A 27,994-nucleotide genomic window follows, 5' to 3' on the forward strand; every position below is an offset into this window, starting at 1 on the left:
ATGAAATAAGCGAGGCGAATAGCTTCTTTTTTTAAAAATAAAATGCCATTCCATTATCAATCGATGCACCCATCATTTTTAAAAGTGAGTAAGATCTACTCACTTTGGATAGCCAAAAAGTGAGTAGGTCTTACTCTAATTTTGACATAATGCTACAATACTCATAAGTGAGTAAACATACGGTTACTCAAAAGTGAGCTGTTTCACTTTTTTCCAAAGTGAGTCAAATTTGACTCACTTTTGAGTTGATTCAAATGAGCGTGCAAGTCAAGTTGTCAAGAAAATCCTGAGTTGTGAACTGTGAGTCGTGACTCGCGAGACAAAACATCATGCTCGCGTCATGCTCAGACTCGCTTTCTGTCATCAGTCGTTTCAGTCAGTATGCACTTGGATTGGAGTGGCTCTATTAATTACGTTACACACCAAACATGTTTATTTCCAGCCATTTCGTCACGATTTTATAATGGCACTTTTAATTTTTTGTATGGATCATCATGATTTTCAAAACGTCCCTCGCGACAAAAGCGTGACGAAATTTATGGCTGCCTCTCACTGTGCTCCCGACTCCCGATGGTGTGACCATCATCGACATCAGTTCAGTCGCATAGAAAGTGAATCGATGCTGCTGCAGTTGATGGTGATAAACAAGACGTGTAGTCGAGTGCAGTGCGGTGGAATTTCTCTGCGCCCGAGTTGCCCGTAGGCGCACATCCCGGCTCGGTATCGAACTATCTGCATTGCTGATTCTTGTCACGGCAAATCTTCGGAACTCCTTTGATTACCAAACCAACCGTTCTTTGTGGTTGATTTGGTAGTCCATACGCCACCCGAACCACCGGAACGCGCAGTGGGGTCGCGTGCGTGTCAGTGTTTTCTTCGTTTTTTGTGAAAGTCGTATCAAACTCGCGGATTAATTAGCATACGATGAGTCGCGATGTGTTTTTTTATGTTTCCATCTCCATCCATTAGTAGTGTTTTCATTTTTTCTTGTTCTCGCCTTCCTGGAGCAAAGAGCTAGCAGTTTCGCTTGATGTGTCGTACACCGTCTAGTCATCACCGAACTCATCCGATAGAGCAGTGCAGTGTCTTGGCGTGGAAACAGAACCAGATAGAGCGGAACTATCATGAGTGTTATTGATTTCATTTTCAGGTAATCGATCATTGTTTGGCGAAAGAATGGCTTCTCATTTCATTCAGCTGCATTAATACATTTTCATTCTGCATCTTCAGCTGTGAAAATTGTCCCAGTTCTAGGTGAGGGACGTGGCCCAATGCGTGCAGAAATAGATGGAAGTGACGGTGTGATAACGGAATTCTGACTTTTCCACAATACCCAATTACTTACGTTCGCTAAATTGGGTTTATTTTGTGGCCACTCTATAATTGGTAAAAATAGATTCAGTCAATTCAGCAACAAATGTCGCAATCCCAGAGTACTTCGATTCATGACGATTTTTCCGAGGCTGCTTCCACTTCCCCTGCAGACCCTGCAGAACATACATTTTCTTTGATTTGCTCACGTTGAGCGGGGCACCGTCAGGGGACAGTTTGCTCACCGTTTTCGACACCTGTCTCGCAAAGCCACTCCGTCAAACATCGAATCGAAGCGTGTTTATGATGGTACGGTACCACAACAGAAAGTGCGGTGCTTTAGAGTGACCCAAAATTTAGTTAATAACTGAATTACAAGTGCATCTAAATAATAATTTGAAATTGAATTTTATCAGAATTTCCGTCTAGCTGCATAAAGAAGGGAGTTAGGGAGTAGCGTGTATAAGAAACCTCGATTATATGTGTAAAATTACTCAGTCAACAGGGATTCCTTTTCTTTAAGAAATGACGGATAAGTCCAAATGGATCGGTAGCCTCTTGCAATAAAAATAAAAAAGCTAAATAGATTATCTTTTAATCTAAAACCATATTCGGTCTATCCACTCATTGAAAAGCTTAGATAGACAATAATGTTAACTTGCTTAACCAAAGTTTAATCATTGGAATGATTTTTTCAAAAATATCCAACAGAGATTAATAATCATTTATTCATTGGAAAGTATTGGTTTGACGTTTCAGAAATAAGATAAACAACATGTTTTCAAAATTTTATTTATTTATTGAATATATGAGCAATAAATATACAAACAGTATTAAATTCGACATTGTGGGGTAACAGCGAGAGGTAACAATGAAAGAAAAACAGTTCGAATCTAAAAAAAAATATCCGTCGTGACCCGACTATTCCGGATTTTCCATCTCAAACGACGGAACGGCGACGGTGAAATCCTGCCGTTTCCGTTCTGTGCAACAAATGATGAGCGCAGTGGTGTGTTCTGACATCTATTAGATGTATTTTCTGTCGAAGCACTCCGCTGCGCTCACTTTCACTTAGGGGGCTTTACAGTCTGAAACGTAATACCAAATTTATTCCGTATCACTATCGGACGACCTGATTTGACCCATTCAAAGGTGCTGTTTCCGTCATTTATCAACATCTTCCGCCATGCGATTCCTGGTGCGATCAAATAATTCCCGTGAACCAAATCCATCTGTTCCGGCTCCACTCCCATCATCACCATGTACAACACACGTTGGAGCATATTTCTAGAGTGCTTTGAGAATAGGTCGTATGTGCAAAAGAGAGTCTCTATTTGCTTCCTTTCTCTTTCGATTATTACAACACTATACTAAAGTTTACTTCGGATTTCTTGGTAGATATTCAAAGACAATAGCTTTGACTAGCGTGCTGAAGTGAAAAAGTTTCAAAAAATCCATAACTAGCCTATCTATTAGCGAAAGAGAGCGTGAACAAAGAGAGCCTCTCTTTTGCACATACGACCTATTCTCAAAGCAATCTAGATTTGGACTTATTGCTGTGGAAATCAAAATATGTTTTCATATACATAATACTCCTCGTCGTATTTGGTTTAGGATAACACTCACCGTATAGGTCATCATTGCTCATTTTATTTTTAATCCTGCAGCCTCCTAGGGAATATTCCTGAACAGTTTGAACTAAATGAAGGGAAAAATGACAAGTCCCAGCAGTAACGAAAAATCAGAGATAATATTAAACTCGATATTAAATACTCAAAAAGCATTACAATGATTAAAATAAATAAATAAACGTTTATTTTGTATGCTCTCAGAAGAATAAAATTTAGAAAAGCTCGAAAATATTAAAATTAAGCTAAAACATTTTTAATTTTTATCCGTGTACAATGGATCAATCAAGGTAGCTCATTTTGCACTCACCGCATCAAAACAACGGCGGCACTGTATACGCATAAATATTGTCGGCGTAGCACCAAGTTACACACTGTGCCACCAAAGTACTCTTTAATGGGTAAAAAAATACCCACAATGAAGTTAAATAGTTCAACTCATTAAAAGAGTAAACAGCGTTTACTCATTAATGGGTAAAAGAACTGTACGTCAAATTCAAGAGTAAATTTTACTCATTATTCGAAATTAGAAATTGACGGAAATGGGTGTTTTTTACTCTTGATGGCAATGTAAAAAGCAATTATTAATTTCAATTTGTTAAAAATAAGCAACGCATAAATATGGTGTTTGTGGAAAAAATATTTATTAATTATTTAAATATCGCGTGATACGTACTGGCTACGTGGTCTAGTCCAATCCGTTCGGTCTGAGGCAAGTGTACACGAAGGAAACAAACAGCATTCAGCATCATGTTGACCGCTGTTACCCCGACAATCATCTTCTGCTTCCCGAATTATCAATAATCGAGTATGATGCAAAGGTGTCTGCTAACTTGTTTTCTAACTGGAATAGAATTATAGATTATTTGATTATTTCAAACATTAAAAGTGAAAATAAAAACTTTTACCATTCTGCCACCAGCTCCTCCCTGTCGTTTGTTAGAAACTGAACGTATTTTTCACTCATTAATGGGTAAAAACAAGGAACATGAAAGTGGGCACAAAATACGCATTATTATCAAAAATAAATTACTCTTTATTTTGACAGCTCCATACATCGGTAAATGTTCATTTTTTACTCTTTAATGAGTATTGCTGGGTTTACAGTGCACTGCAAAAACTCCACACATTTTTATTGGCAAAAATCCATTAATTTAACTCATGATGTTTATTAGGGCACACATAACCACTTTCAACGCGAAGTACAAATAGAATCTATAATCAAATAAAATGTATGTGTGGTTTCTAATATGCAGTTATTGAATTTATGTGTGGACACAAATTGCATATATTTGGGTTCCCAAATTGCAAAAATTTATGTGTGCGACAAATATATTCAATATGAAGAATTTTCTCAGTGTAGAATTCGGAAGTCGGGACTTCCGAAAGGAAGTTTCTTCGGAAGTTTTATTTGTCAAACTAATTGATGCGTTGTTTAGCGCATCTTTAGGCGAATCCAGCGCGCTACTTCCGAAGTTGGGAAAGTTGCCTGTATCTGGAGAAAAATCCAACTTCGGTATAAAAAGCGGTATAAATTTATTCCGGATACACAATATTTCTATTCATGTGTGTTTGACAGAACATGTCTACGGTGGCGCAATCTGTTCATTTCATAGCGGCAGTTTTTGCTTATTGATTGGTCCGATTCAGTAGCATGTCACTCAAAGCTCTCATTACAGTTCGAGAACCCTGCAAATGGGTTCGGCGATTTAACCGAGTGGAACTTGCCACTACAGCTTCTTCCCTCTTTAGTTAAAGCTAATCTCAAAGCTAAACTTTGTTTTTTTTATTTCTTATTTTAAACTTATCAAACGAAATTCAGAGAGCAAATATCAACAATTTTGGACATCCATCCTTGGATAGTGGTCCTCAAACAAAAAGGAATCGGCAGCAAAGCCGTAAAAATCTGAATCTGAATCATCAGACATATCTTCCTCAATTCTTCTTCGCTTGTTGCTGCTTGATGTACCAGTGCTAGTACTTGGCTCAGTCAAAAGCTGCGTCGTGATCGGACTCTCTCCGCTCAAAACAAAACGACGGCGAAGCCGGTGGCGAGAGTCTTCTGGGATCTTGAGTTGACGCTTATGGGCTGAGACGATACGGCCGCTCAATGAAATTTTTGATTTCTAAAATAGTGTCTTCTCTCTGGTCGTCCATAGTCACGGCATTAACAAGCTGAACTGGTCTAGGTTTGGAAAAAATGTTTCTCCATTTACCATAGAAAATATCCAACCAGCTACGACCCATTAGCGGTACGAAGTCTCTGTCTCCATGCAGCACAATTAGATAAAGTTCCTTTTGATTCCATTTAATTTCACTAGAACTCTGATTCTGCCTAAAATGCTAAGCTTATTGTCATCTATTACATAAAGCTTTTTTCGACTGTCTTCAATAGGACATTGGCTGAAATTTCTAATGAATTGTGCCTCGGAAATCACGCTTTCAGCGGATCCACAGTCTACCTCCATGGTAAGACGACGTTTCTGAACTGATGCCTCAACATAACACGGCTCACTCGTCTTATTTGTCGCAGAAATCATTAAGCAAGGAGACTCTTCATCTTCGGAATCGGATGCCAAATCCTTTTTCAAGCGTTTGAAAAGGCCAGACGTTTGGGAAGACAAGGGTTTTGGAGAACTTATAAATTTCACAAATCGGGACTGATTTGCGATTTGGGCGTAACTTATTTTGTAAACAAACTTTGCTTCATGGATTCCGGAGAATGCAAGCGTTTTCATCCCAAACTAATTCCCTTATCTGGTAGAGGAAAGCTTAATCTGTCGGATCCATAACGTGGTTTCCTCATGAAATGCTTGTTTTAGCCGGAATTCGCCTTCCAATGTTTGTTTACAAAATAAGTTACGCCCAAATCGCAAAGCGGTCCCGAAATGGTTTGTTTCGCGGACTCTTTCGTGGACTCCTTCTCTTTAACCTGTAACAAAACTTCTTAGTGTGCCCCGTCCTATGGCAAAACGAACAGGTAAAAACTGTAGGTTGTTCATGCCTTCTGTCTCCACCTCTGGCTTCGGGGTTATAAGCAGGACTACGGTTAAAACTTCTACTTCTGCTTCGGTAAGATTGTTTGTTTGGAACACGGTCTACACGTCTACCCAACCTAGCTACCACACTAACCCGTCTTTCATCGTCACGGTTAACAAATCTAGTTCTGTCGGTAGACAATTCTTGACTCACGATTAATTTATCTGCCTTAGCAGCTGTTAGGTCATCTTCATCGAACAATCTCTTTTGCAACTGTCTGTCATATGTACCAACAGTGCTGCAAAGTGTCACCGTACAAGTCACGCAAAGCGTGACAATAACAAAATCCAGGTCATGTGTCAAGTACTCAATTGTGATGCTCAATGTGGATCTCACATGCTTGGTGTAACGATCACCATGAAAGTGACATTTTAGCAACTAGCGCTTGGTCACTCACCATGTCTTCACTTATTCTGCCTGTGATCACCAGCATGAATGATAGGAAAACTTTCCTGATGTTGTGGTTGTCATATCCATGTCATCTTGACTATCGTGATGATCACTTGACCTATGCGGTGTTTGGTTCGAAATCAACGCTCGACAGCAATGGAATAATCCACTTAGCGGAATTAATGGATTTTTGCTGTGATAAAAATGCATGAAGCCAAAATAGAATTTTTGGGAACATTTAAGTGTTCTTATTGTTTATATTGACTTTTTGTGCAATATTTTAAGAGGTGCTATTAAAAGAAAAGTACATACACAGACAAACAGACATAACACTAAGGAATTTCACATCGACCATGAGCTCAACGGTTGTTTTAAATTCAACTGTTTGCGAGTTTCACATCCAGGGCGCGCGCATCGTATACCTTTGTATTTGACATCTCACACTAGCGCCTTCTGTTGACATTGTCGTAGGGGAAAAGGTGGTAAAATGAACACGTTAAGGACCTGCGTTGAATTCAATCATAAAACGAGAATAACTTGCTAGTTTTACCACTTAGACCAACAATTTAACTCATATTCTTATTGCACTGAACATTGTTTTCGCTAATAAACATCGTTTTACATAGTTTTTCTTCGAAATAAAAAACATAGAAATTTCGTATGTACAAAAATAGTGCGGGTAAAATGAACACCTCCTGGTGGTAAAATGAACATCGATTCTAAAACCCTTTTGTAACAATTAATTTTCATTTTTTCAACTCCAGCACCGTAAATATAACCAATTTAGATTACGAGAGCCTTTTGAAAAATCTGGTATATCTTTTGAAAAGCTCTTAATTATCAAAATAATAAAAAAAGAAAAAAAATTTAGGATATCAGTTATTTTGAAATTAAATTTAGATATTCAAAGTTGTATCTTGATTATTTGATATAATTTGTTTCTTGAACTTCCGCTTCACAATTGCCCAACTTTTATCATAAATTTGTATAAGTTTGATACAAGTGTTCATTTTACCTGCATACATGCCATGTGATAAATAGCTCTTCCTATAACGATGCAAACCAAACATTTTATGATTCACCCCTGCAACATCTTTGAGAAGGTTGTCCTATTTGCCGCTGTAGTTAAAACAAATTTTATGATGAATTTATTAAGAATTAAAGCTTACGGAAAATCTGTTGAATATTACATCAGACCCAATTTTCACGGCTTCGTTTGATATTTTGGATAGTAATAGCTATTCGTTCGGTCTCAAAACCAAAATATTAGCTCAGGTACCTTATGTTATTTAGAAGAAAACTTGTGCATGGTTAACATACGCCTAATTAGTGTTTTAATCTCAATATAGCCAACTGTTCATTTTACCACCCCTGTTCATTTTAGCAGCTTTTCCCCTACTAAACTTTGTTTCGTACAACATGCACGTTAGGTGGTGGTAAAATAGCTGGGCGATGGATTTTAAAACAAATTGTTCTAGCTGTTACGTCTGTTTGTCTGTGGTACATACATAGTTTTTCCAAATTTGATCCAGACTATCTTTTGAAAAAGGCCAAATTTTTTTTATTGATTTTTTCAAATGGATACAATTAAAAAACGACGCATCCTACAAAAAAATGTTGTATGGGTGACTATCGCAAAATCAGTCAAAGTTTCTATTAAAGATATCGGAAACAATTCAAATTGAGCCCTACACTGAAAAAAAATCAGTTTCAACAGTTTCAAAAATTAAAACTTGATTTGCGAAAAAACGCTTTTTTTGATTTGTATGAAATTGTGTCTCAAGATAGGTGATTATGTTCCCTACCAACCGTCCATACATCGCAAGCTTGACACTTTTAAGGGAAAAAAGTTTTTCTAACAAAAAATTTTTCCTGTCGGAATTGATTTTTTTTCTCAGTGTCAAGGAGTGCCAGTGGAATTAACATATCCATACATATTTTTAAATATTCCTGTACAGTCAAGCAGAGTACAATATTTAGGTCGTAATTAATCGCAACGGATAAAAATACACTGAAAATAGTTTCGACAAGAAAAGTTTTTATTAGAAAAACTTTTTCCTTCAAAGTGCCCAGCTTGCGATGTATGGACGGTTGGTAGGAACATAATCACCTATCTTGAGACACAATTTCATACAAATCAAAAAAGCGTTTTTTCGCAAATCGAGTTTTAATTTTTTGAAACTGATTTTTTTCAGTGTAGGGCTCAATTTGAATTGTTTCCGATATCTTTATTAGAAACTTTGACTGATTTTGCGATAGTCACCCATATAACATTTTTTTTGTATGATGCGTCGTTTTTTGATTGTATCCATTTGAAAAAGTCAATAAAACAATTTTGGCCTTTTCAAAGATAGTCTGGATCAAATTGGTAAAACTTAGTTAGAGCCATTCACAAATACGGCCCATACAAATTTCAGAACCCTCCCATACAAAATACGTTACGAGAGGGTGGGTGGGGCTTTCAGCCCCCAGGTCCATTTTAGCGTTTGTAATTTGTGAATGAACCCTTAATTTAACTATTGATTTATCTAATTTATCAATTAAAAACGACGTCAGTCCAATCAAACGACAACAAAATCAATCAATAACGGTGCTCACCTGCTCTTTTGATAGCTGACCGACCTGATGCTCTTTATGGCTCTCAGCTTGTGGTTGTCAATCTGGGTGTCACGCTTACCGAAGGTACTCACGTGTCAGCTTCTACATGTCACGATGCGCTTGCAGTGATTGTCAGTAAAGAACATCGTTTAAAAGCGTGGTGGTTTTTGTTTTCATATCTGATCATCTGGTGATGGTCACGACATTTTGCAAGACTGTGTATCAATAACAAGTGCATCGCGGATGGCACGATCCTTGAAATCCCCAAAACCACACAACTCAGCCAATTGCTTTACAGCCCAAACAAAATCTTCTGATTTGTCGTGCTGTCCCTGTCTTCGGGTCCAAAATTTGTAAGTATGGATCACATCCGAATCTTTCTTGTCATATCTTCTCTTCAATTCGTCGGTTATTTGCTTGTATGACAAATCCCTAACGCTCTGACCCGGGAATAGAAGCTTCACCTGATTATACACCTCGGTGCCGCAAACGGCCAAAAAGGAAATTTTGTACTTATCAGCGGAGTAATTATTGTGTTCAAATAAAAACTCCAACTGCTCCAAATACTGGGAAAACGGGATGCTACCCGGTACATATGGTTCCGTTGTAGTAGTTAAAGACATTCTACAGTAACAAAAGTAGAAGTAAAAGCACAACTCGAAGCTAATCAATTTCCTGAAATGTCTTCGTCGGTAAAATTTGCGGTGCAAATAAACAAACTAGAAAAAAAAAATTACATACCTTTGTACACAGCAATGGAAAGCAGATTCACCGCAAAAACCCAGATCAAACCAATCAAAAGGCTGGCATCGAAATAAAATCCAATCCAAAATCTCGTAGTACTTGGGTACAGCAGCCAATAGCTCCACAACAACGAAACAGCAACAGATCCAAACGCAGCTCAACAGCAACCTCCTCAACAGCAACAGCCAAACAGTCATCGAAAGATGCAAAAGGTCGATGAACTTTCTGTACACTGCAGATCCAATCTTATTCTGCAGCAACCACCAAAACACCAAGCAGACACAAAATGCACTTGCACCACAATGCTAAATTTCGGCGCTTTTCATTTCCTCTGGCATATGAAGTGCCAGCCGGCGGGCCACAGTATAGCAAAAATAGTCGATGCTTGTTGTCTCAATTTTACCGAACTGTCGTCACAGTTGACTGATACTGCATGAGTACTGCATAAGGCATTTTATGAGACGTTTAGCGGTGGCCCGTTTATTTACTTCTAATGTTTTGTTTTGGTATGATTCTGCGTGAACATTCCGTTAGGTCCGAACACAAAATAATGTTTGTAACGTTTTACTTTTCATTCGTGTTTTCTTCAGCATTTTATGCTTAGAATGCAATGGTATGAATTATCTAACGATACATTTTAAGAATCATATGAAAAACTACACGAAAAAAAATCTTCATAACGAATGTATTTGGCAAAACATATATATTTTTGCCATTGTGGTTTCTGAATGGAATATATACCTAAATGCAATGAAAGCTATGCGCCACTGCATAACATAATCATAACATGAAACTTATACATTTCATGTCAATTGCTCATATGCATGATTAGGGGTTTCAAATAATCTGAATAATGGCAATGAATGATTTTTATTAGAGATAAAACAATAAAAGTATAAGGTTCATATATATTTCTTTCCTGTTGGGAATACTTTTATACTTCAATTTGTAATCTTAAAAATCAATTTCAAATTCGAAATTGGTATATATTTTTGTGTTTCTTCTTGTTTCTGACATAATAAAAATAAAAATTTTACATGCCACTCCGCTAGAAGCTTGACCGATTTTTCTTGGCACATGCTGCTCCGCGTGGTGGGCCAAATAAGGACAGGGATGATTTTTCGTGCGGTGTCTTCTACACTCTCATAGTTCTCCTGTTGTGGTATCGATCAGCCGGATCGCATTGTCCCAACATGCAGCAAGCAAGATCAGTCCGTCGGTAGTTCGAACCACATACTTGAAGGTAACTCAAACCATGTCGCACTTTCTGGCTTTGAGGTTATATACTGCAGGATTGACCCGTTTAGCTAAACCGTAACGATTTTATGCTCCATCAGAAATGTTTCCAGGTCTAGTAAACATGTCCCGACACCTACCGCATGGCCGTGTCGTTGGAGAACCGGCGACACTGCCACCGACGAGTCTTCATTTATTGTAATCGCCGCCTTTCAAAACATCAGGAGATTAGCTCTGGATACTGAAAAATAACAAAGTTGGTTACAATAAATATAATGATGCGACTAAATATGATATTACCTGTTTCCTTGGTGTTCTTATGCTTGTTTTAATGAGAACTATATAAAAACAACAAAAGTTAAACATTTTCTTCACAGCAATTTGGCTGCAGGATGGATATTACTGACGGCTTCTTTTCCATATCACAACCTAATCAAAAGTATAAGTTTCGCTTAATACATTTTTGCCATTAGGCGAAACTTATACTTTTCATTCAATTCGATAATAATCAATATACACACTCTAGATGAGAATCATTCAGTTTTATTATGGGAATCATATAATGGAAAATAAAAAACATATTAGATGTGTTATTGATAACATAAATTGAATTTAATAAATAAAATAATTGAATTTTTACGTGTATGTTCTAAAACCCTGGTAGACGAAAAGTAAAACAGGCAGAATTGATGATGGGACCCATCGGAATGTTCGGCGCGAAATTACCAAACAAGTGGCTCCCACTATATTGTCAAAGTAGATAAACACAAGAAAAACAGCTGTTTCGATCTGTCTCATAAAATGCCTTATTGTTACAATCGGCGTCCTCCTTTTATGGCCGATAAAATTCACGCCAAAAGTACAAAGAACCAGCGGTCGTGAAAAGCACGGAAAGTTGATAAAAATCCTTCCTCGTCGCCACTGTAAAATTACTCAGTCAACAGGGATTCCTTTTCTTTAAGAAATGACGGATAAGTCCAAATGGATCGGTAGTCAATATAAAACTAACTTTATTCCTCTTGCAATATACAATTCAGTAGCATGTCACTCAAAGCTCTCATTACAGTTCGAGAACCCTGCAAATGGGTTCGGCGATTTAACCGAGTGGAACTTGCCACTACAATATGGACTTTTTCGTTACAAAAAAGTCCATATAATCAAATTTTCCATATAATCGAATCAAATTTATTTTTTCGAAAAATTTTTGTTCAACTATTAAATTGGAGTTAATACAATACAAAAATATGTTTTTCTTTTATTACAATCAAATCCGCATGTGTTGACCAATTTTATGATGATTCAGTAGATGTTGAGTTTTTATAAGAACTTAACCGCTTACAGTCGCTAGCTTGCACACCGTTCTAAAAATACGTCAGTAATGAAGATTTAACCAAGCTTATTGTAGACACAATAATATACTTAGTCACTAAGTCTAACTACAGTGCATACCTGTTTTAGTTCCAAAGCAAATACTATGCGTACGAAAAAGTTATATGTTCTCTTCAAAAATAAACTTATCCTTATTCGATTCGATCGCATCAAATTGAATTCGATGGAGGATTCAGAACTATTGTCCGCTATTGAAAATTTGGCAGATCGGACTATAGGCTCAGATGTTATGGCCAAAATACAATTTTTACACAAGAACGCGTAGAAATAATCTTTTTTTTCTCACACTCATCTTTAGCCTATCTGTTTGCAACAAGTTGCATTCAGTTGGGATTCTTACTATGAATTTAAATTAATGTAAATAAGGGAGTCTATCCACCTACCAGTGCTATCTACTTTAGTGCCGTTTGCACCTACACCTGTTAGGACCAGTTGTAAATATGTTGACTATGTTCGTATGTTAAGGACAAGCCCCCCTTAATCCATATTTAAATTTACTCGCGTTTTCAAGGACACCCAACTCAATACGAAAGTAGCGCACAACTGTTATTTGTATCATTCCGATCATGCTATTGAATTTACAAAAATGTTAGTTGTGCATTGCTTCCGTATTGAGATTTAAATTTGGATTCCGGTAGGCTTGTCTTTAAAAAAGGATCGTACTTCCCGACGGGTTTAAAATGTCCTGCGTATGACCAAAACCGGGTTTATTTTTATTGCTTTTATTTCCGTCGGTCCATTTCCTCCCAAAGACAACCGACGATCTCCATCCGCTGAATCGCCTTACAGTTGATGACTAATAAGTAGCACCTCCGTCTTATGGTGAGCTATTTGCAGCTTCACTCCGTTCATCCAGCTCTCGATCATTGCTATCGCATTCGTCGCCAACACCTCTACTTCTTCAAGTGTCTTGCCAATCACCGTTAGTGACACGTTGTCCGCAAAACCCACGATTTTAACTTTTCTAGGCAACCGCAGACTCAGGACTCCATCGTACATCCCGTTCCAAGGAGTTATACCGAGAATGGAGCCTTGAGGAACGCCCGCTATAACACGCCCTTCGTTAGTGTCGTACACCAACACTCTGCTCTGAAAGTAGCTCTTCAGGATATGGCACAGGTAACCAGGGACCCGCATTCTATGCAGCGCTGATGCGATGGCTTCGAAGCTGGCACTATTGAACGCATTTTTTACGTCTATTGTTACCACTGCGCAATATCGATCTCCTCTTCGCTTCTGTTTGGACGCCTTCTCAGCGCTCTCGAGTACTGTCCGAATAGCATCCACCGTCGATACTCCTTTGCGGAACCCAAACTGCATCTTTGACAGTCCGCGCTCGCCCTCCGTACATTTCGCAAGCCAATTCAGGATAATCCTCTCCATGAGCTTCCCGAGTGTGTCCAACAGACATATAGGTCTGTACGAAGCCGGATTACCCGGAGGCTTTCCTGGCTTCGGCAGCAACACCAGCATCTGAATCTTCCACATTTCTGGGAAGTTGCCTTCGTCCAGGCACTTTTGCAGCACTATTCTGAACATATCCGGACATGCCACGAGCGCAGCTTTCAGCGCCACGTTCGGTATTCCATCCAGACCGGGGGCTTTCTTCGCCTGCAGGCGCTTCGCCGCTTCTGCAAGCTCCTCATTGGATACTTGTTGGTACTCAGCGTTTGTTTCTTCATCTTCATCGTACGGTATTGATGGCCACGTAGTCGGGTCGTGTCAATTATAGACTCTCTCCCGTCTCTCCGAAATGTGCTCACGGAGCCTTCATTGCACAATCGTACATCTAGCTTCGCTAGAGCTTCCTGCAGGACATATCCTCTTGTGTTGGTCACTCTACTGCCCCACTCCACAGCCCAGGCATTAAAGTCACCTGCTATGACTACTGGCCTCCGTCCAATCAGCTTGTCGGTTAACTGATCCATTATATGGCTGAACCGTTCCACGGTCCATCGTGGAGGTGCATAGCAGCTGCATACAAATACGCCGTTGATTTTGGCAATCACGAAGTCTTTACATGAGCTCTTCACCACTTCTTGAATTGGAAATTTGCCCATAACTTGTATCGCAGCCGTTTCCGAACTATCTGTCAACCAGTTGCCGATATCAGGATGAACTCGATACGGCTCTGCAATTATCGCGACATCGACATCTTTTCCGTTGTTGACTGCCATAACAGTTGCTGTGCGGTTTCGCAGTGATTCAGATTAATATGGATTATCTCCACTACTGTCGACCTGCTGTCGCCCTCTTGTAGGCAGGGCATTTGTAGCCACCGTCTGATGGTCATTTCCATCCTCTGGAGTGCAAAGCATGCACTTGGGTCTTTGCGTGCCGTCTTTCGCATAATGACTTGTTTCCCCGCATTTCCAACACATGTTGGATTTGTCCGGATCTTTACAAGCCCCTGCCCGGTGTCCGAAGCCCAAACATTTGAAGCATCTCTCCGCTTGTTTATTCACTGGCGGGGCGGTTTTCAATGGGCATTTAGACCATCCAACAGTCAGTTTGCCTACTCTAGCGGTTAGCCTTGTTAGCAGCTGTTACTGGCAGACGAATTATCGCTGTTTGTGTTCTTACGAAAGCGTTCCTTATTCGGATTGCCATTAGCACCTCGCCCTGGTTACACTGTGACTTAAGAGCATCCTTGAGCCCTTCTACCAACGTGATCTCGCCTAGATCCCTGCACGTAATCACCATCTCTGGGGTTAGGGATTTAACTTCCGCCTCTGCGGAAAATCTGCGCTACAGACAATTGAGAATCCACACTATGCTCGAAGGCGAGCAGGCATGGGCTCCTCCCGACCTGATAAAAATGTGCCTCCTGGATAAACCGGGTCCCTTATCCTCCTTGCCTTGATCCCCCCCGGGACCATGGGATGCTGCGACTACTTCGGGAGGGGGGGGGGGGGGGTGCTGTGCTCACGCACTTCTTCTAAAATTCCGGCCCCTAGCTTAGGCTAGTTCGCCGACTGGCTTGCTGAGATCCACTGTTACGTTGTCTCGATCCCTCGGCGGTCGTGCCGCAAACTTCCTCACTCGAATCCTCCTGACTTCCCCCGGCGTCGAGGGTGGTCTACCAGTTCGGTCCGACGATTCCGATTGGCAGAAGACTTCCTGTTCACCGGCGCTCCGACGACCCGAGGCCAAACACTGCTCACTATGCTGGATTTTCCTCCGAGCCGACGCTTATTTTTCTGGTCCCTTCTCCATCTACGCTTCAGCTCTGACAGTATTTGCCTCACGACTCTGCTTACCGCATTCCACGTATCTTGATCGTGACACATTCGCTCTACGATGTTGTCCGCCCTTAGGGCAGGCATCCCGCTGCCTGCTACCGCAAACCTCGGACAATCGAATAACTCGTGCTCTGCAGTCTTCTCTACGTTGCTACACGTCGGGCCTAATATCGATGACGCATGGCCACATCGGTGCAGATATTGGCGGAAACAACCGGATAGGAACTGAGTGAGGTGAAAGTTCACCTCTCCATGCTCCCTGTTCACTCACGTCGACACATTGGGAATGAGCCGGTGGGTCCACCTTCCACTGTCTGTATTGTCCCACTCCTGCTGCCACTTCACCATAGAGTCCAGTCTCACCGTCTCCCTCACATTTCTGGTACCTCTCCGTTGGTAGCACTCGATATCCTCTGCTATAGTTATGCAGATTGGAATCATCCCTGCGATAACGCAAACTTCCTCTGACGAAATGGTTCGGTACGCACTCGCCACTCGAATGGCCATTAGACAAAAAACGCTATTCAACTTCCTGCGATTGCGTTTCGTCTTGAGCGCAGCAGCAGGAATAGTCGACATGGGTGTTGAAATTTAAACGGTCATCGATCATCACTCCTAGATGTCTCAAAGTCAGCACGGACGGTATGTCGTGCTCTCCGACGATAATTTGCTTTCGCTGTATGATTCGGCAGTTGCTGACCAGCATCAGTTCTGTTTTGTGGTGAGCAAGCTGCAGCTTGACTCCATTCATCAAGTTTTCAACTGCGTTGGTCGTCTCCGCCACCAGCATATCTACCTCTTCCAGCGACTCTCCGGTTATCGTTAGAACGTCATCGTCCGCGAATCCTCTGCACGCCTTTGGGCAACTTCAGCTTTAGCACTCCGTTGTACATAACGTTCCACAGCATTGGGCCAAGTATGGAGCCTTGCGGAACACCCGCCGTAGCTCTAATCGACTTCTGCCCCGAATTCGTATAGTAGACCAGAATCCAGTTTTCAAAGTAGTAAGTAGCTCTTAAGGATTCTACACAAATAGCCAGGAACCCGCATCCCGAGCAGGAGAAATTGGCTCAATGATACCTAATGCTGTTATTGATACCATACTCTGTTATGAAGTAGCCCTGGATAAGAGGTAAAATACCAGAGGAATAATACCAAAAACTAATATGCACAATACTTAAGCCATAACAAACTCAGTTATTAAATTGAATTTTAATACCAAATGCATAACCAATTATTATTCGTTTGGTATTGAAATACTTAAGCATGGTATGCCTCAAGTATTCTGCATATAAGTTTTGGTATTATTTTTTTGGTATTTTACCTCTTATGCAAGGCTAAATCATACCAATTTCTGTTATCGAGGTCGTCGCTCCTGCTCGGGATTCCATGCAGCGATACGGCAATGGCCTCCCAGCTGGCACTGTTAAACGCGTTTTTGACGTCAATCGTTACTACGACGCAGAACCGATTGCCGCACCTCTTTTTCTTGTATGCATTCTCTGCAACTTCAACGACCGCCTTAATTGCATCCACCGTCGATCTGCCTTTTCGGAATCCAAACTGTTTCTCCGACAGGCCGATCTTGCCCTCCGTGAACTGCGTCAGCCTATCCAGAAGCTTCCCCAGTGTATCCAGCAGGCATATGGGCCTATACGAAGCTGGACTCCCCAACGGTTTTCCTGGTTTCGGCAGCAACACCAGTTTCTGAATCTTCCACTTATTCGGAAAGTAGCCATATGCTAGGCATTTCTGCAGCACCATCCTGAACAAATCTGGAAATGCCAGTATCGCAGTTTTTAGAGCCACGTTTGGAATTCCATCCGGACCCGGAGCTTTCTTCATCTTCAGACCTTTCGCCACTGATGACAGCTCGTCGTTGGAGACTTCGTTGATCTTCAACTTGTCCGGACACATATTGCCACACGATAAGCACTGCCCCAAGGATCAGCGTCAGCTTCTTGGCACAACTGCTTGAAGCAGTTGGACTTGCTGACTTTGATCTTCCGTTTGAAAGCCGCTCTAGCTTCCCGGAAAACTATCTTACGCTCTTCTCTTACCGTTTCAGATCTTGCCCTCTGAAAACGTCTCCTGGCCCTGAGACAGGCAGCATGAAGATTGGCAAGAGATTCGTTCCACCAGTAATTTAGGCGTCGGCTGTCCAATGGCTCCAGTTTCCTTGGCATCGACGCATCGCAAGCCCTCGCTAACGTTTCCGTCAGTTCATCTGCTTCCAGATTTGTTGCACCGCTGTCAACTCGAAGTGCTTCGATGAAAAGCTCCTTGTCAAAGTCCTTCGTCTTCCATCTTCGCCCGGTAGTCCTTATCCCTCTCCGCGTCGTCTGTAGCCGTGTTCCAACACTATACCGGATAGCTTGGTGATCACTATGAGTGTAGTCCTTACAAACTCTCCAGCTCATGTTTCTCACCAGCGACGGGCTGCAAAACGTCACATCAATGATGGACTCCCTGCTGTCTCTGCGAAATGTACTTGTAGTATTCAGAGCAAGCGGCTAATGATTTTAGTTTGTATAAGTGATTCTAGACTATGAATTGATTCTGCTATTGCGGATTGTACATTAAACATAAGCAATCAAATATACCAATCGTGAAATCACATATTTCGCGTGCCCCAATTTACCGTACAATGTGGCAAGTTTTACATTAGACTTGATTCGAATTCTCAATTTTGCATATGCGCTAATACTGATCTCTATCGTGAAAGAATCTGTGCATGATTGAGTATTTGAGAGTATGGAGAGCAACATATTGAATTTTCTGACGAACTTTGCTTCATTTAAGCGTGTGCCAATGAATCGGTAGCTTGTGAGGGGCTGGGAGAGGTTTCGCGGCAGGGTATGGCAATGCTAGCGCATTGCTGCCACCGCACTGTGAGATGGTGTTGGTAGCGCCATCGGGTTGAGTAGCAATGACGAAGATTGCACCGGCAGTTTGTTGTCGAATTTAAAAAACGAACAGTCGCACCGCTCTTCAACGGCGGATTCCATTCAGCCGGTTTCGGCTGGAATACGACATGTCGCAGTCGGTAGAAATAGTGTTTGGTTTTATATTAGTAACTAATGCATGAAAATGGTGCTTGCCACATCCATTAATGTGCTAGTTACTAAACGGTAAGTGTGCTCTCATTTTATGATGTGGATTTCGGAGCGAGCAGGTCTCCGAAATCATAGAAAAAAACACCGAAGTGAGCAGGTCTTCGAGTGTTTAATAAAACATGATCCCGGAGCGAGCAGGTCTCCGAGGCCTTTTTTTTTTTGTTTATTCCGGAACGAGCAGGTCTCCGGGATACCTTCTTTGTTTATTCCGGAACGAGCAGGTTTCCGAGGCATTTTTTGTTTATTCCGGAGCGAGCAGGTCTCCGAGGCATTTTTTTTTGTTTATTCCGGAACGAGCAGGTTTCCGAGGCATTTTTTTTGTTTATTCCGGAGCGAGCAGGTCTCCGAGGCATTTCTTTTTGTTTATTCCGGAACGAGCAGGTTTCCGAGGCATTTTGTTTTGTTTATTCCGGAGCGAGCAGGTCTTCGATGCATTTTTTTTTTGTTTATTCCGGAGCGAGCAGGTCTTCGATGCATTTTTTTCTGAATGCGAGTAGAACTCCGAGGCATGTTGACGTCGAACTACGTCTATGACCACTTTGCAAATGCCAAGCAGGATTCCAAGACAGTTTGTGTTCATTCCGTAGACGAAGGACTACGGCTGAGTATTCTATAGAAGAGTACACTTTGCGAATGTGAAGGACTCCGAGGCATTTTTTTGTTGATTCCGGAGCGAGTGGAAATCCGAGGTATGCTGATGTAAGATTACGGCTGTGTATTATATAGAGTACATTTCGTGAATGCGAAGCACACTTTTGAGGCATTTTCGTGTTTATTCCGGAGCGAGTAGAACTCCGAGGCATGTTGGAGTAGGGCTTCGTCTGTGTATTCAAAAGAAGAGTACACTCTGAAAATGCAAAGCAGGACTCCAAGGCATTTTGTGTTCATTCCGGAGCGAGTAAACATCAGAGACATTTTGACGTAGGACTGCATGTATTCTATAGAGGAGTACACTTTGCGAATGCAGACTACGAGGCATTTTTTTTAGTGAATGTGAGTAGAACTCCAAGGCATGTTTACGTCGAACTACGTCTGTGACCACTTTGCAAATGCGAAGCAGGATTTTGTTGTCGAATTTAAAACGAACAGTCGCACCGCTCTTCAACGGCGGATTCCATACAGCCGTTTTCGGCTGGAATACGACATGTCGCAGTCGGTAGAAATAGTGTTTGGTTTTATATTTGTAACTAGGGCATGAAAATGGTGCTTGCCACATCCATTAATGTGCTTGTTAGTAAATGGTAAGTCTGCTCTCATTTTATGTTGTGGATTTCGGAGCGAGCAGGTCTCCGAAATCATAGAAAAAAAAATACTGAAGCGAGCAGGTCTTCGAGTGTTTAATAAAACATGATCCCGGAGCGAGCAGGTCTCTGAGGCATTTATTTTTTTGTTTATTCCGGAGCGAGCAGGTCTCCGACGCATTTTTTTGTTTATTCCGGAACGAGCAGGTTTTCGAGGCACTTTTTTTGTTTATTCCGGAGCGAGCAGGTCTCCGAGGCATTTTTTTGTTTATTGCGGAACGAGCAAGTTTCTGAGGCATTTTTTTTGTTTTTCCGGAGCGAGCAGGTTTCCGAGGCATTTTTTTTTTTTGTTTATTCCGGAGCGAGCAGGTCTCCGAGGCATTTTTTTTTGTTTATTCCGGAACAAGCGGGTTTCCGCGGTATTTTTTTTTTGTTTATTCCGGAGCGAGCAGGTCTCCAAGGCATTTTATTTTGTGAATGCGAGCCGACCTTCGAGGCATTTTATTTTGTGAATGCGAGCCGACCTTCGAGGCATTTACGTATTTATTCTGAAGCGAGTAGAACTTCGAAGCATGTTGACGTAGGACTACGTCTGTGTGTTCTATAGAAGAGTACACTTTGTGAATGTGAAGCACTCCGAGGCATTTTGTTTATTCCGGAGTGAGCAGAACTCCGAGGCATGTTGACGTAGGACTACGTCTGGGTATTCTATAGAGGACCACACTCTGCGAATACAGAGCACGACTTCGAGAAAAATTTTGTTTATTCCATTTTCTGTTCGTTCCGGAGCGAGTAAGAATCCGAGGCATTTTATTTTGTGAATGCGAGTAGAACTCCGAGGCATGTTGACGTCGAACTACGTCTGTGACCACTTTGCAAACGCGAAGCAGGATTCCAAGACATTTTGTGTTCATTCCGTAGACGTAGGAGTACGGCTGTGAATTCTATAGAGGAGTACACTTTGCAAATGTGAAAGACTCCGAGGCATTCTCGTGTTTATTCCGGAGCGAGTAGAACTCCGAGACATGTTGGAGTAGGGCTTCGTTTGTGTATTCTATAGAAGAGTATACTTTGCGAATGCAGAGCAGGACTCCGATGCAACTCCAAGACATGTTCGTCTGGGTATTCTATAGAAGGACGTAGGATTACGTCTGTGGCTTCTATGAAGGAATACATTTTGCAAATGGACTCCGAGGCGTTTTTTTATTTATTCCAGAGTGAGTAGAACTCCAAAGAATGTTGACGTAGGACTACGTTTGCAAGTTCTATAGAGGATTGCTCTTTGCGAGTACCGAGCAGGACTCCGAGGCATTTTTTGTGTATTCCGAATTGTGCAAGAGCAAGTAGAATTCCGAAGAAAAAAAAATTAAAATGTGACCCACAATCATAATTAGTTTTTAGCAAAAATATGACGGTACTTAACATATCAAGTTTGTTCTTCTTTGCATTAGATGTTGATGGTATTACAATATTATGAATTGTTTTAATTTATTTTGAAGCAATTTAGGTATGATATTTCATTATAATGAAATATTTATAAAATTGAAATCATATTCTTACAAAGTTGAAAGAGTAGGGAAGGAGAAAGATGTAGTATTCAGAGCAAGCGGCTAATGATTTTAGTTTGTATAAGTGATTCTAGACTATGAATTGATTCTGCTATTGCGGATTGTACATTAAACATAAGCAATCAAATATACCAATCGTGAAATCACATATTTCGCGTGCCCCAATTTACCGTACAATGTGGCAAGTTTTACATTAGACTTGATTCGAATTCTCAATTTTGCATATGCGCTAATACTGATCTCTATCGTGAAAGAATCTGTGCATGATTGAGTATTTGAGAGTATGGAGAGCAACATATTGAATTTTCTGACGAACTTTGCTTCATTTAAGCGTGTGCCAATGAATCGGTAGCTTGTGAGGGGCTGGGAGAGGTTGCGCGGCGGGGTATGGCAATGCTAGCGCATTGCTGCCACCGCAGTGTGAGATGGTGTTGGTAGCGCCATCGGGTTGAGTAGCATCGACGAAGATTGCACCGACAGTTTGTTGTCGAATTTTAAAACGAACAGTCGCACCGCTCTTCAACGGCGGATTCCATTCAGCCGTTTTCGGCTGGAATGCGACAGTACTAACGGTACCTTCGTTGCACAGTCTGACTTCCAGCTTTGCAAGCCCCTCCAGCAAACTGTAACCTCTGGCGTTGGTCAGCCTGCTTCCCCAATCAACTACATAAGCATTGAAGCCGCCTCCGATGATTACGGGTTCAAGGCCAATCAGCTTCTCCGTGAGTGCATCCAGCATCCGGTTATACTGCTCTAAAGTCCACACCAACATCCGGCTTCTAGAAACGTTCTTCTCGCCTGTCTTTCTCTGACACTCCACATCGAACCAACCAGTCCTGGGTCGCCTCTGTGCAGTGCATAACACTTCTCGTGCTGTAGTGCTCCATGGATCGACTCCAATAGATCGTTGATGTTGTCGCTAACGTTGATTGAACTTATCCGTTCGTCGAGCTTCTGGCGGCACTCAGCTGACACTTCTTCCGCCGACAATCGCTGGATATTGTAACGCATCGTTCGCTGTGATCTTTCGTTCGATACATTTGATAGCTGTGATCGAATTATACTGACAACGAGGTAGTGATCAGAACCAATGTTCGGACCTCTGATTGTGCGAACATCAATAACATCTGAGAAATGGCGCCCATCCACCAGAACATGGTCTGTCTGTTGCAAGTTTCACCATTTGGGTGTCTCCAGGTGTGCTTTCGGATGTTCTTTCGTGCAAAGTAGGAGCTACTGATGGCCATTTCTCAGATGGATACAGATTTGCAATACAGATTTTTTCGACTTGATATATATATAGATACACAGATTTTCTGAATCAAAAATACAGATTTAAATGTGGCAATCGATGGAGACGACTGCTATGTACAGCACAGGCCACTTTTACCTTAGACTGAATAAATAAATAATAATAAATCATGTCTAGGAACTTTTTTCAAATAGGCGTAACTGCGTTTGACCTTGAAATTTGAAATGGCTAATACTCCTTCAATTCAGCATATTTCGTTCAGCTAACGGTACTACCAGATAGATCGGAATCTATTCTTCCTGTTAGGCACATCAGTTTACAAAAACAGATTAATTAATGAGCACAGTTGCCGTTCCAAAAATCAAGCTCAGAATCATGTACGCCCATTTGAAAAAAGTTCCTAGATGTATTCTTGACCACTATCGCTTGCAACCATAAACGAGATAGGGCTTTAGGGCACAATTACGAGAAGCAATCGGCAATCGATCACTCAGAGTTGAGGAGGAGTTTTGAACACAATGGGTTTAATCTAAATACAAAGAATATCGCCTCGGTTCCCCCTTTTGCTATCCGAAACATGTTGACAACTGTCAAATAGTATGGACTTTTTTTCTTTGTTCCTATTCCAGCCAGCAAAAGATGTTCCAGACAGCGACAATCTTCCTCTGTAGTTTATAAGTAACCTCTTTTTGTTGAACACTTGACAAGTAACAACTGAATAAGAGCCAATCTGGCGGCACTTTTTACTTTGAATCAATTTATACAAGAACGAAAATGAACTCGTTATTTTTTGAAGCATACTAAAATGTCCGCACGCGTTTTTGTGTATAGGATTCATTTATCGGGAAGAAAAAGGGTCATTCTGCAGTTTCGAATTGTTTGTTTCTACTGAGCACTCATTTTCGTTTAACCTCAACATTTATGGGTATGTTTGTTATGATTGATACGAAATTTTTATCTGGATAAGCCCCCTGCTTTCTCTAGAATGCCTTTTTGAATCACCCTATTTACCACATTTCAGTTTTTCTGTTTACATTCCCCTGTTCGTTCTGTTGATGTTTATGTAATCGCGCAGTCACACATCGAAACAGATCGAAACGTTTGGCGGCTGCTGTTCGCTCCCGTCAGCTCGACTGTCAAATTTGCAAAAGCAACAACACTGATTCAGTCGAAATTATCTAAGAACGAGGAGTGATGATATTTTGCAAAACAGGCTGATTTTTTGGCAATCTCAGCTGATTTAGGCTACAACGGTTATCAAGAGCGACAGAAGCCATACACGTCACAGCAACACGCAGGGTTCATCGAACGTGTGCGGATCGAATCAAAACGAACTGCTGAAGTGAAATAAGATTGGGATAGCGCATTGATATACGCAGTGGTTTGAGAAAGGTAAGACCTTCTGCTGAAAGTACTTTTGTCTTGTTTTAGAGCACATTCTGATGGTGTGTGGAATGGGTAGCTTTCCAGAACTCTGCGGTGTGAGCATCTTACTTTTTTGTATCGTTTTTTGTCCAACGTCCCATTTTGTTGGTGATGAATTCTGTCTTCTGTCGTACATATTACAATTTTAAAAACTTTTATTAGTGGTTTCTGTCTTAGAATTGCACATTTTTTAGTGTAGATACTGTATAGTGATTGTTCTAGTAGTAGAGTCTGTAAAGTTCTTCTTCCGCTGTTCACTGTTGGCTTTGGCTCTGTATATTTTCATCACATCTCTATGTGATTGCGTCATTTATGCTTGTCCGGTTCGTTTCATACATAATGCTGATTGTTTGCATTAATTTTCTAGATATGTTTTCTAAATCTCAAAATACCAACTAAATAAAATATTTCTGATTATAGAACTTTAGTTAAAACCGCTTAAATAAAAAGCGATATTTGAACAAAAACTGTCGAGAATACTTGGAGGAAGCAACCAGTACACAAGAACGCAATGAGAAGGCTCAAGGGTCTGGCGAAGCAATGGCCATTTTGATCATCAAAAGCTTGATGTCAGTAGACATAATTTGCAAGTTCAAAAATTTTGAGCACGATAGAATCAAGCAGTCAACCTGAAAAATATGAAAATACTGGCAGCATATTGCTGATTTAAGAGGAACTGAACAACACAAAATAATATGATTAAACATCAACTTGCTTATAGCTTCGGACACATCGCATTTCAGTTTTAATAGGAATCAGCGCAGTTTTAGGAGGTTAATGAATTAAACTACAGCATTGATTCAGTGGCTCAATACTAGTTCGACCGTATTTTGGTATAACGCTATGCTCGTTGGATTATTGCTAAGTGACACGCTTGTAGTATCTTATATTGTTGTCGGTATAATCAACATAATAATGGTACAGTGACCGTGATAACAATGCCGCCAAGTATTAAAATAGGGACAGATATTATCAGTTACATTAAAAAGAATCCAGGGGACCTGCATCACATGTAGGTACTTTTTTTGTATATAAAACTGAATAATGGATCTTGTCCATAATGTATAAAAGAAAAGATATTTTAGTTACTAGATGAAGATTGTCGCTGTCGTCGCTGTCCGGAACATCTTTTGCTGGCGAGGATAGGGGAGCTAAATGTCAAAGAAGGAAAATCCATACGATTTGACAGCTTGGTACCCAACATGTTCCGGACAGCAGAACAAAGGGAACAGAAGCGACAATCTTTATCTAGTAACTAAAACATCTTTTTATAAAAGGCTTATATTTGGCTTAGAATACTTTGAATAATGAATCATGTCCACAGTTTCTAAAAGGATTTTAGTCGGCTCTGCTGATAATAAGTAATAACTACTTATTTGAAATAAGATATTTGAAACACTCTAAAAAGTTTATTTTTTATGTACTGTACTGTTTTTAATACACTGCTGACATATGAGGGAGCAAAAATTAGTCTACTCATAGCTTAGAAATTTGGTACAAAACGTAACACACAACGAAAGGGACTTATACAGGTAATGTAATTTCGTTTCACTCAGGATTCTACAGACAGCATTTTTAAAAGGATACTGCACAAAGTGCACTCACTTTATGACAAACAAAATATAATTAAAGATTGTTACCTGTATCATAGCTTCATGTGTTACTTGCACTTTCGCCTTCGCCTATTCACAACTTCATCGTCTTCTATTTCGAACTAAATGAAAGAAGAAATATATAAAATTAAATTTGTTTCTTTTCTGCCTTGAACGTTCCAGTTGGCAAATCATTCTCCAACCACTGTTCAAAATGATCCGCCGCCTTTTTAGCACCCTCATCACCGACTACCCTCCCGTGGGTGAGTTCCTTCCTGTGGCCTCCTCCAATCCATCGCAGTCGGCACAGAATGGCTCTGCCAACAGTAGTGGGTCAACCTTTCGTTCGCCACACCTGGAATCGCTCAACTGGCTGCACACTATTTCACCCTGCTTCCCCGTATCGGGCGATCGTATCGAAGTCATCTACGAACCGTCCGCCTTCTACAACACCCTGGTGTCGAAATGTGCCGTAGCCAAGCGGCGAATTATGCTGGCCAGCTTATATCTCGGAATCGGTGGCAAGGAGGCCCAACTGGTAACCGCTATCCACGACAATATGAAGCAGAACTTGCAGCTGAAGGTGGATGTTCTGCTGGATTTCACTCGGGGAACGCGAGGGGAGAAGAATTCGCAAACCACTCTGATGCCACTGCTGCGCGAGAGCGACAATTTTCGGCTTTCGCTGTACCACACTCCGGTACTACGGGGTCTTACCAAAAAACTTGCGCCACCTCGATGGAACGAACTACTCGGTATACAGCATATGAAGTTGTACCTGGTTGATGACACGGTGATCATCAGTGGAGCAAACCTTTCCAACGACTATTTCACAAACCGACAAGATCGGTACGTCATGATTGAAGATCGCAAACTGGCGGATTTCTACGCAGATTTCCTCAATAAGGTGCAGGAGTTCAGCTTGAATGTAAACCGAAATGGTGAGGCGTGTCTACATGACGGTTGGGACATGCTACCGTACAAAAGCGCCCAGGCGGATTTTGCAGGAGAGGCTCGCGAGCGGATACGGAATTATTTCAAATCAGTGATGGACCGACAAAGGACCGTCTGCGAAGAAGACACAGGTAAACGTCGTCGTATCTTAACATAGTTATAAAAGGCTTTACATAATTAATAATTCTAGTTTCCGACACGTGGATATTTCCGCTAATTGAGATGGGACAGCTCGGAATTCATCACGACAGTTTGGCTACCAAGAGTCTTCTTTCGGGCTGTTTGAAGGATTCGAAACTCAAACTTGCAACCGGATATTTTAACCTTACAGAAACCTACATGGATACGCTCACCAAAGACTGCCAAGCGGAATGCAGTATTCTGATGGCTCACCCGAATGTAAGTTGTTCTCATCGAACATCAACACCATATGTTACTAAACATGTTTTCATTGTTTCAGGCAAATGGTTTCTTGGGCGCCAAAGGTCCAGCTGGAGGCATTCCAGCGGCGTACTCACTCATAGCGCGTAAGTTCTACGAAAAGCTTCAGCAATCCGGCCAGGACCATCGGGTGTCGCTGTTTGAATATGAACGAACCGGTTGGACGTACCACGCCAAGGGTCTCTGGTATTACCTGCCCGGATCAACGCTACCGAACGTCACCCTCATCGGGTCGTCCAATTTCGGCGAACGATCGGTTAATCGTGATCTGGAGGCGCAAATCTGCGTGGTCACTACGAACGGTGGGCTACAGCGAAAGCTGCAGTCCGAGTTCGAAAACATCCTGCAACATTCTACGACGGCGGAAGCGGAACTGACGGCAAGGCCGGTGCCGAGGTGGGTCCGGGCCGTGGTCGGACTGTTTAGGAACTTTTTCTAAGTCACACTCGCGTTGAGTCGAAATCGATGATGCCATGTCTTCCGCTCTGTCCCCAAGGGAGTATGTGCGACTGTTGGAGCGGATTTTTCTGATTATTAGCCGTGAAACAATCGAATCACCAAATCTATTTAGCTAGTTAAGAGCCAATTCGTTGACTTGTTAATTTATTTTAACTTGCGACCTGTAGGTAAACAAATTGTAAATTTGAACGCTTACTCAACTTTTATGAAGAGATAAAGAGCCCTATGATAATAAAATACTTATGCAACAATGTTGGATTACTGAATACATTAACGGTTTGTTCGAACTATTCGGAATGCGAAACACTGACGTGGGTAGACGTGAAAGAAATCCAAGAACTGTGGTACAGCTGCAATGAAAATTTTTGC

At 41.2% G+C, this 27,994-nt stretch overlaps 1 protein-coding gene across 10 annotated transcripts; it reads left to right on the forward strand.

Moving 5' to 3' along the window:
• The first annotated feature begins 542 nt into the window (after nt 1–542).
• On the forward strand, nt 543–27,893 carry LOC134203840 (CDP-diacylglycerol--glycerol-3-phosphate 3-phosphatidyltransferase, mitochondrial-like). 10 transcript variants are annotated; one of them, XM_062678703.1, is made up of 5 exons: nt 543–637; nt 1,013–1,150; nt 25,955–26,856; nt 26,916–27,124; nt 27,186–27,893. In XM_062678703.1, the coding sequence occupies exons 2-5, from the start codon at nt 1,125–1,127 to the stop codon at nt 27,603–27,605; spliced, it is 1,557 nt and encodes a 518-aa protein (XP_062534687.1). In that variant the 5' UTR covers nt 543–637; nt 1,013–1,124; the 3' UTR covers nt 27,606–27,893. The 10 variants fall into 10 exon arrangements, with proteins under 10 accessions (XP_062534687.1, XP_062534675.1, XP_062534678.1 ...); XM_062678691.1 differs by having other exon boundaries at nt 554–720; nt 970–1,150; XM_062678694.1 differs by having other exon boundaries at nt 554–720; nt 973–1,150.
• Nucleotides 27,894–27,994: the final 101 nt, after the last annotated feature.

Source organism: Armigeres subalbatus, chromosome 1 (genome assembly GCF_024139115.2).
Source record: "Armigeres subalbatus isolate Guangzhou_Male chromosome 1, GZ_Asu_2, whole genome shotgun sequence".
NCBI lineage: Eukaryota > Metazoa > Arthropoda > Insecta > Diptera > Culicidae > Armigeres > Armigeres subalbatus.

Excerpts from the sequence above, each read along its gene's own strand:
- LOC134203840 (XM_062678703.1), top strand. The coding sequence starts at position 1,125 with ATGAGTGTTATTGATTTCATTTTCAG. Across the intron at positions 1,151-25,954 it reads GTTATTGATTTCATTTTCAG|TTGGCAAATCATTCTCCAAC; the intron begins GTAATCGATCAT and ends TGAACGTTCCAG. Across the intron at positions 27,125-27,185 it reads TTCTGATGGCTCACCCGAAT|GCAAATGGTTTCTTGGGCGC; the intron begins GTAAGTTGTTCT and ends TCATTGTTTCAG.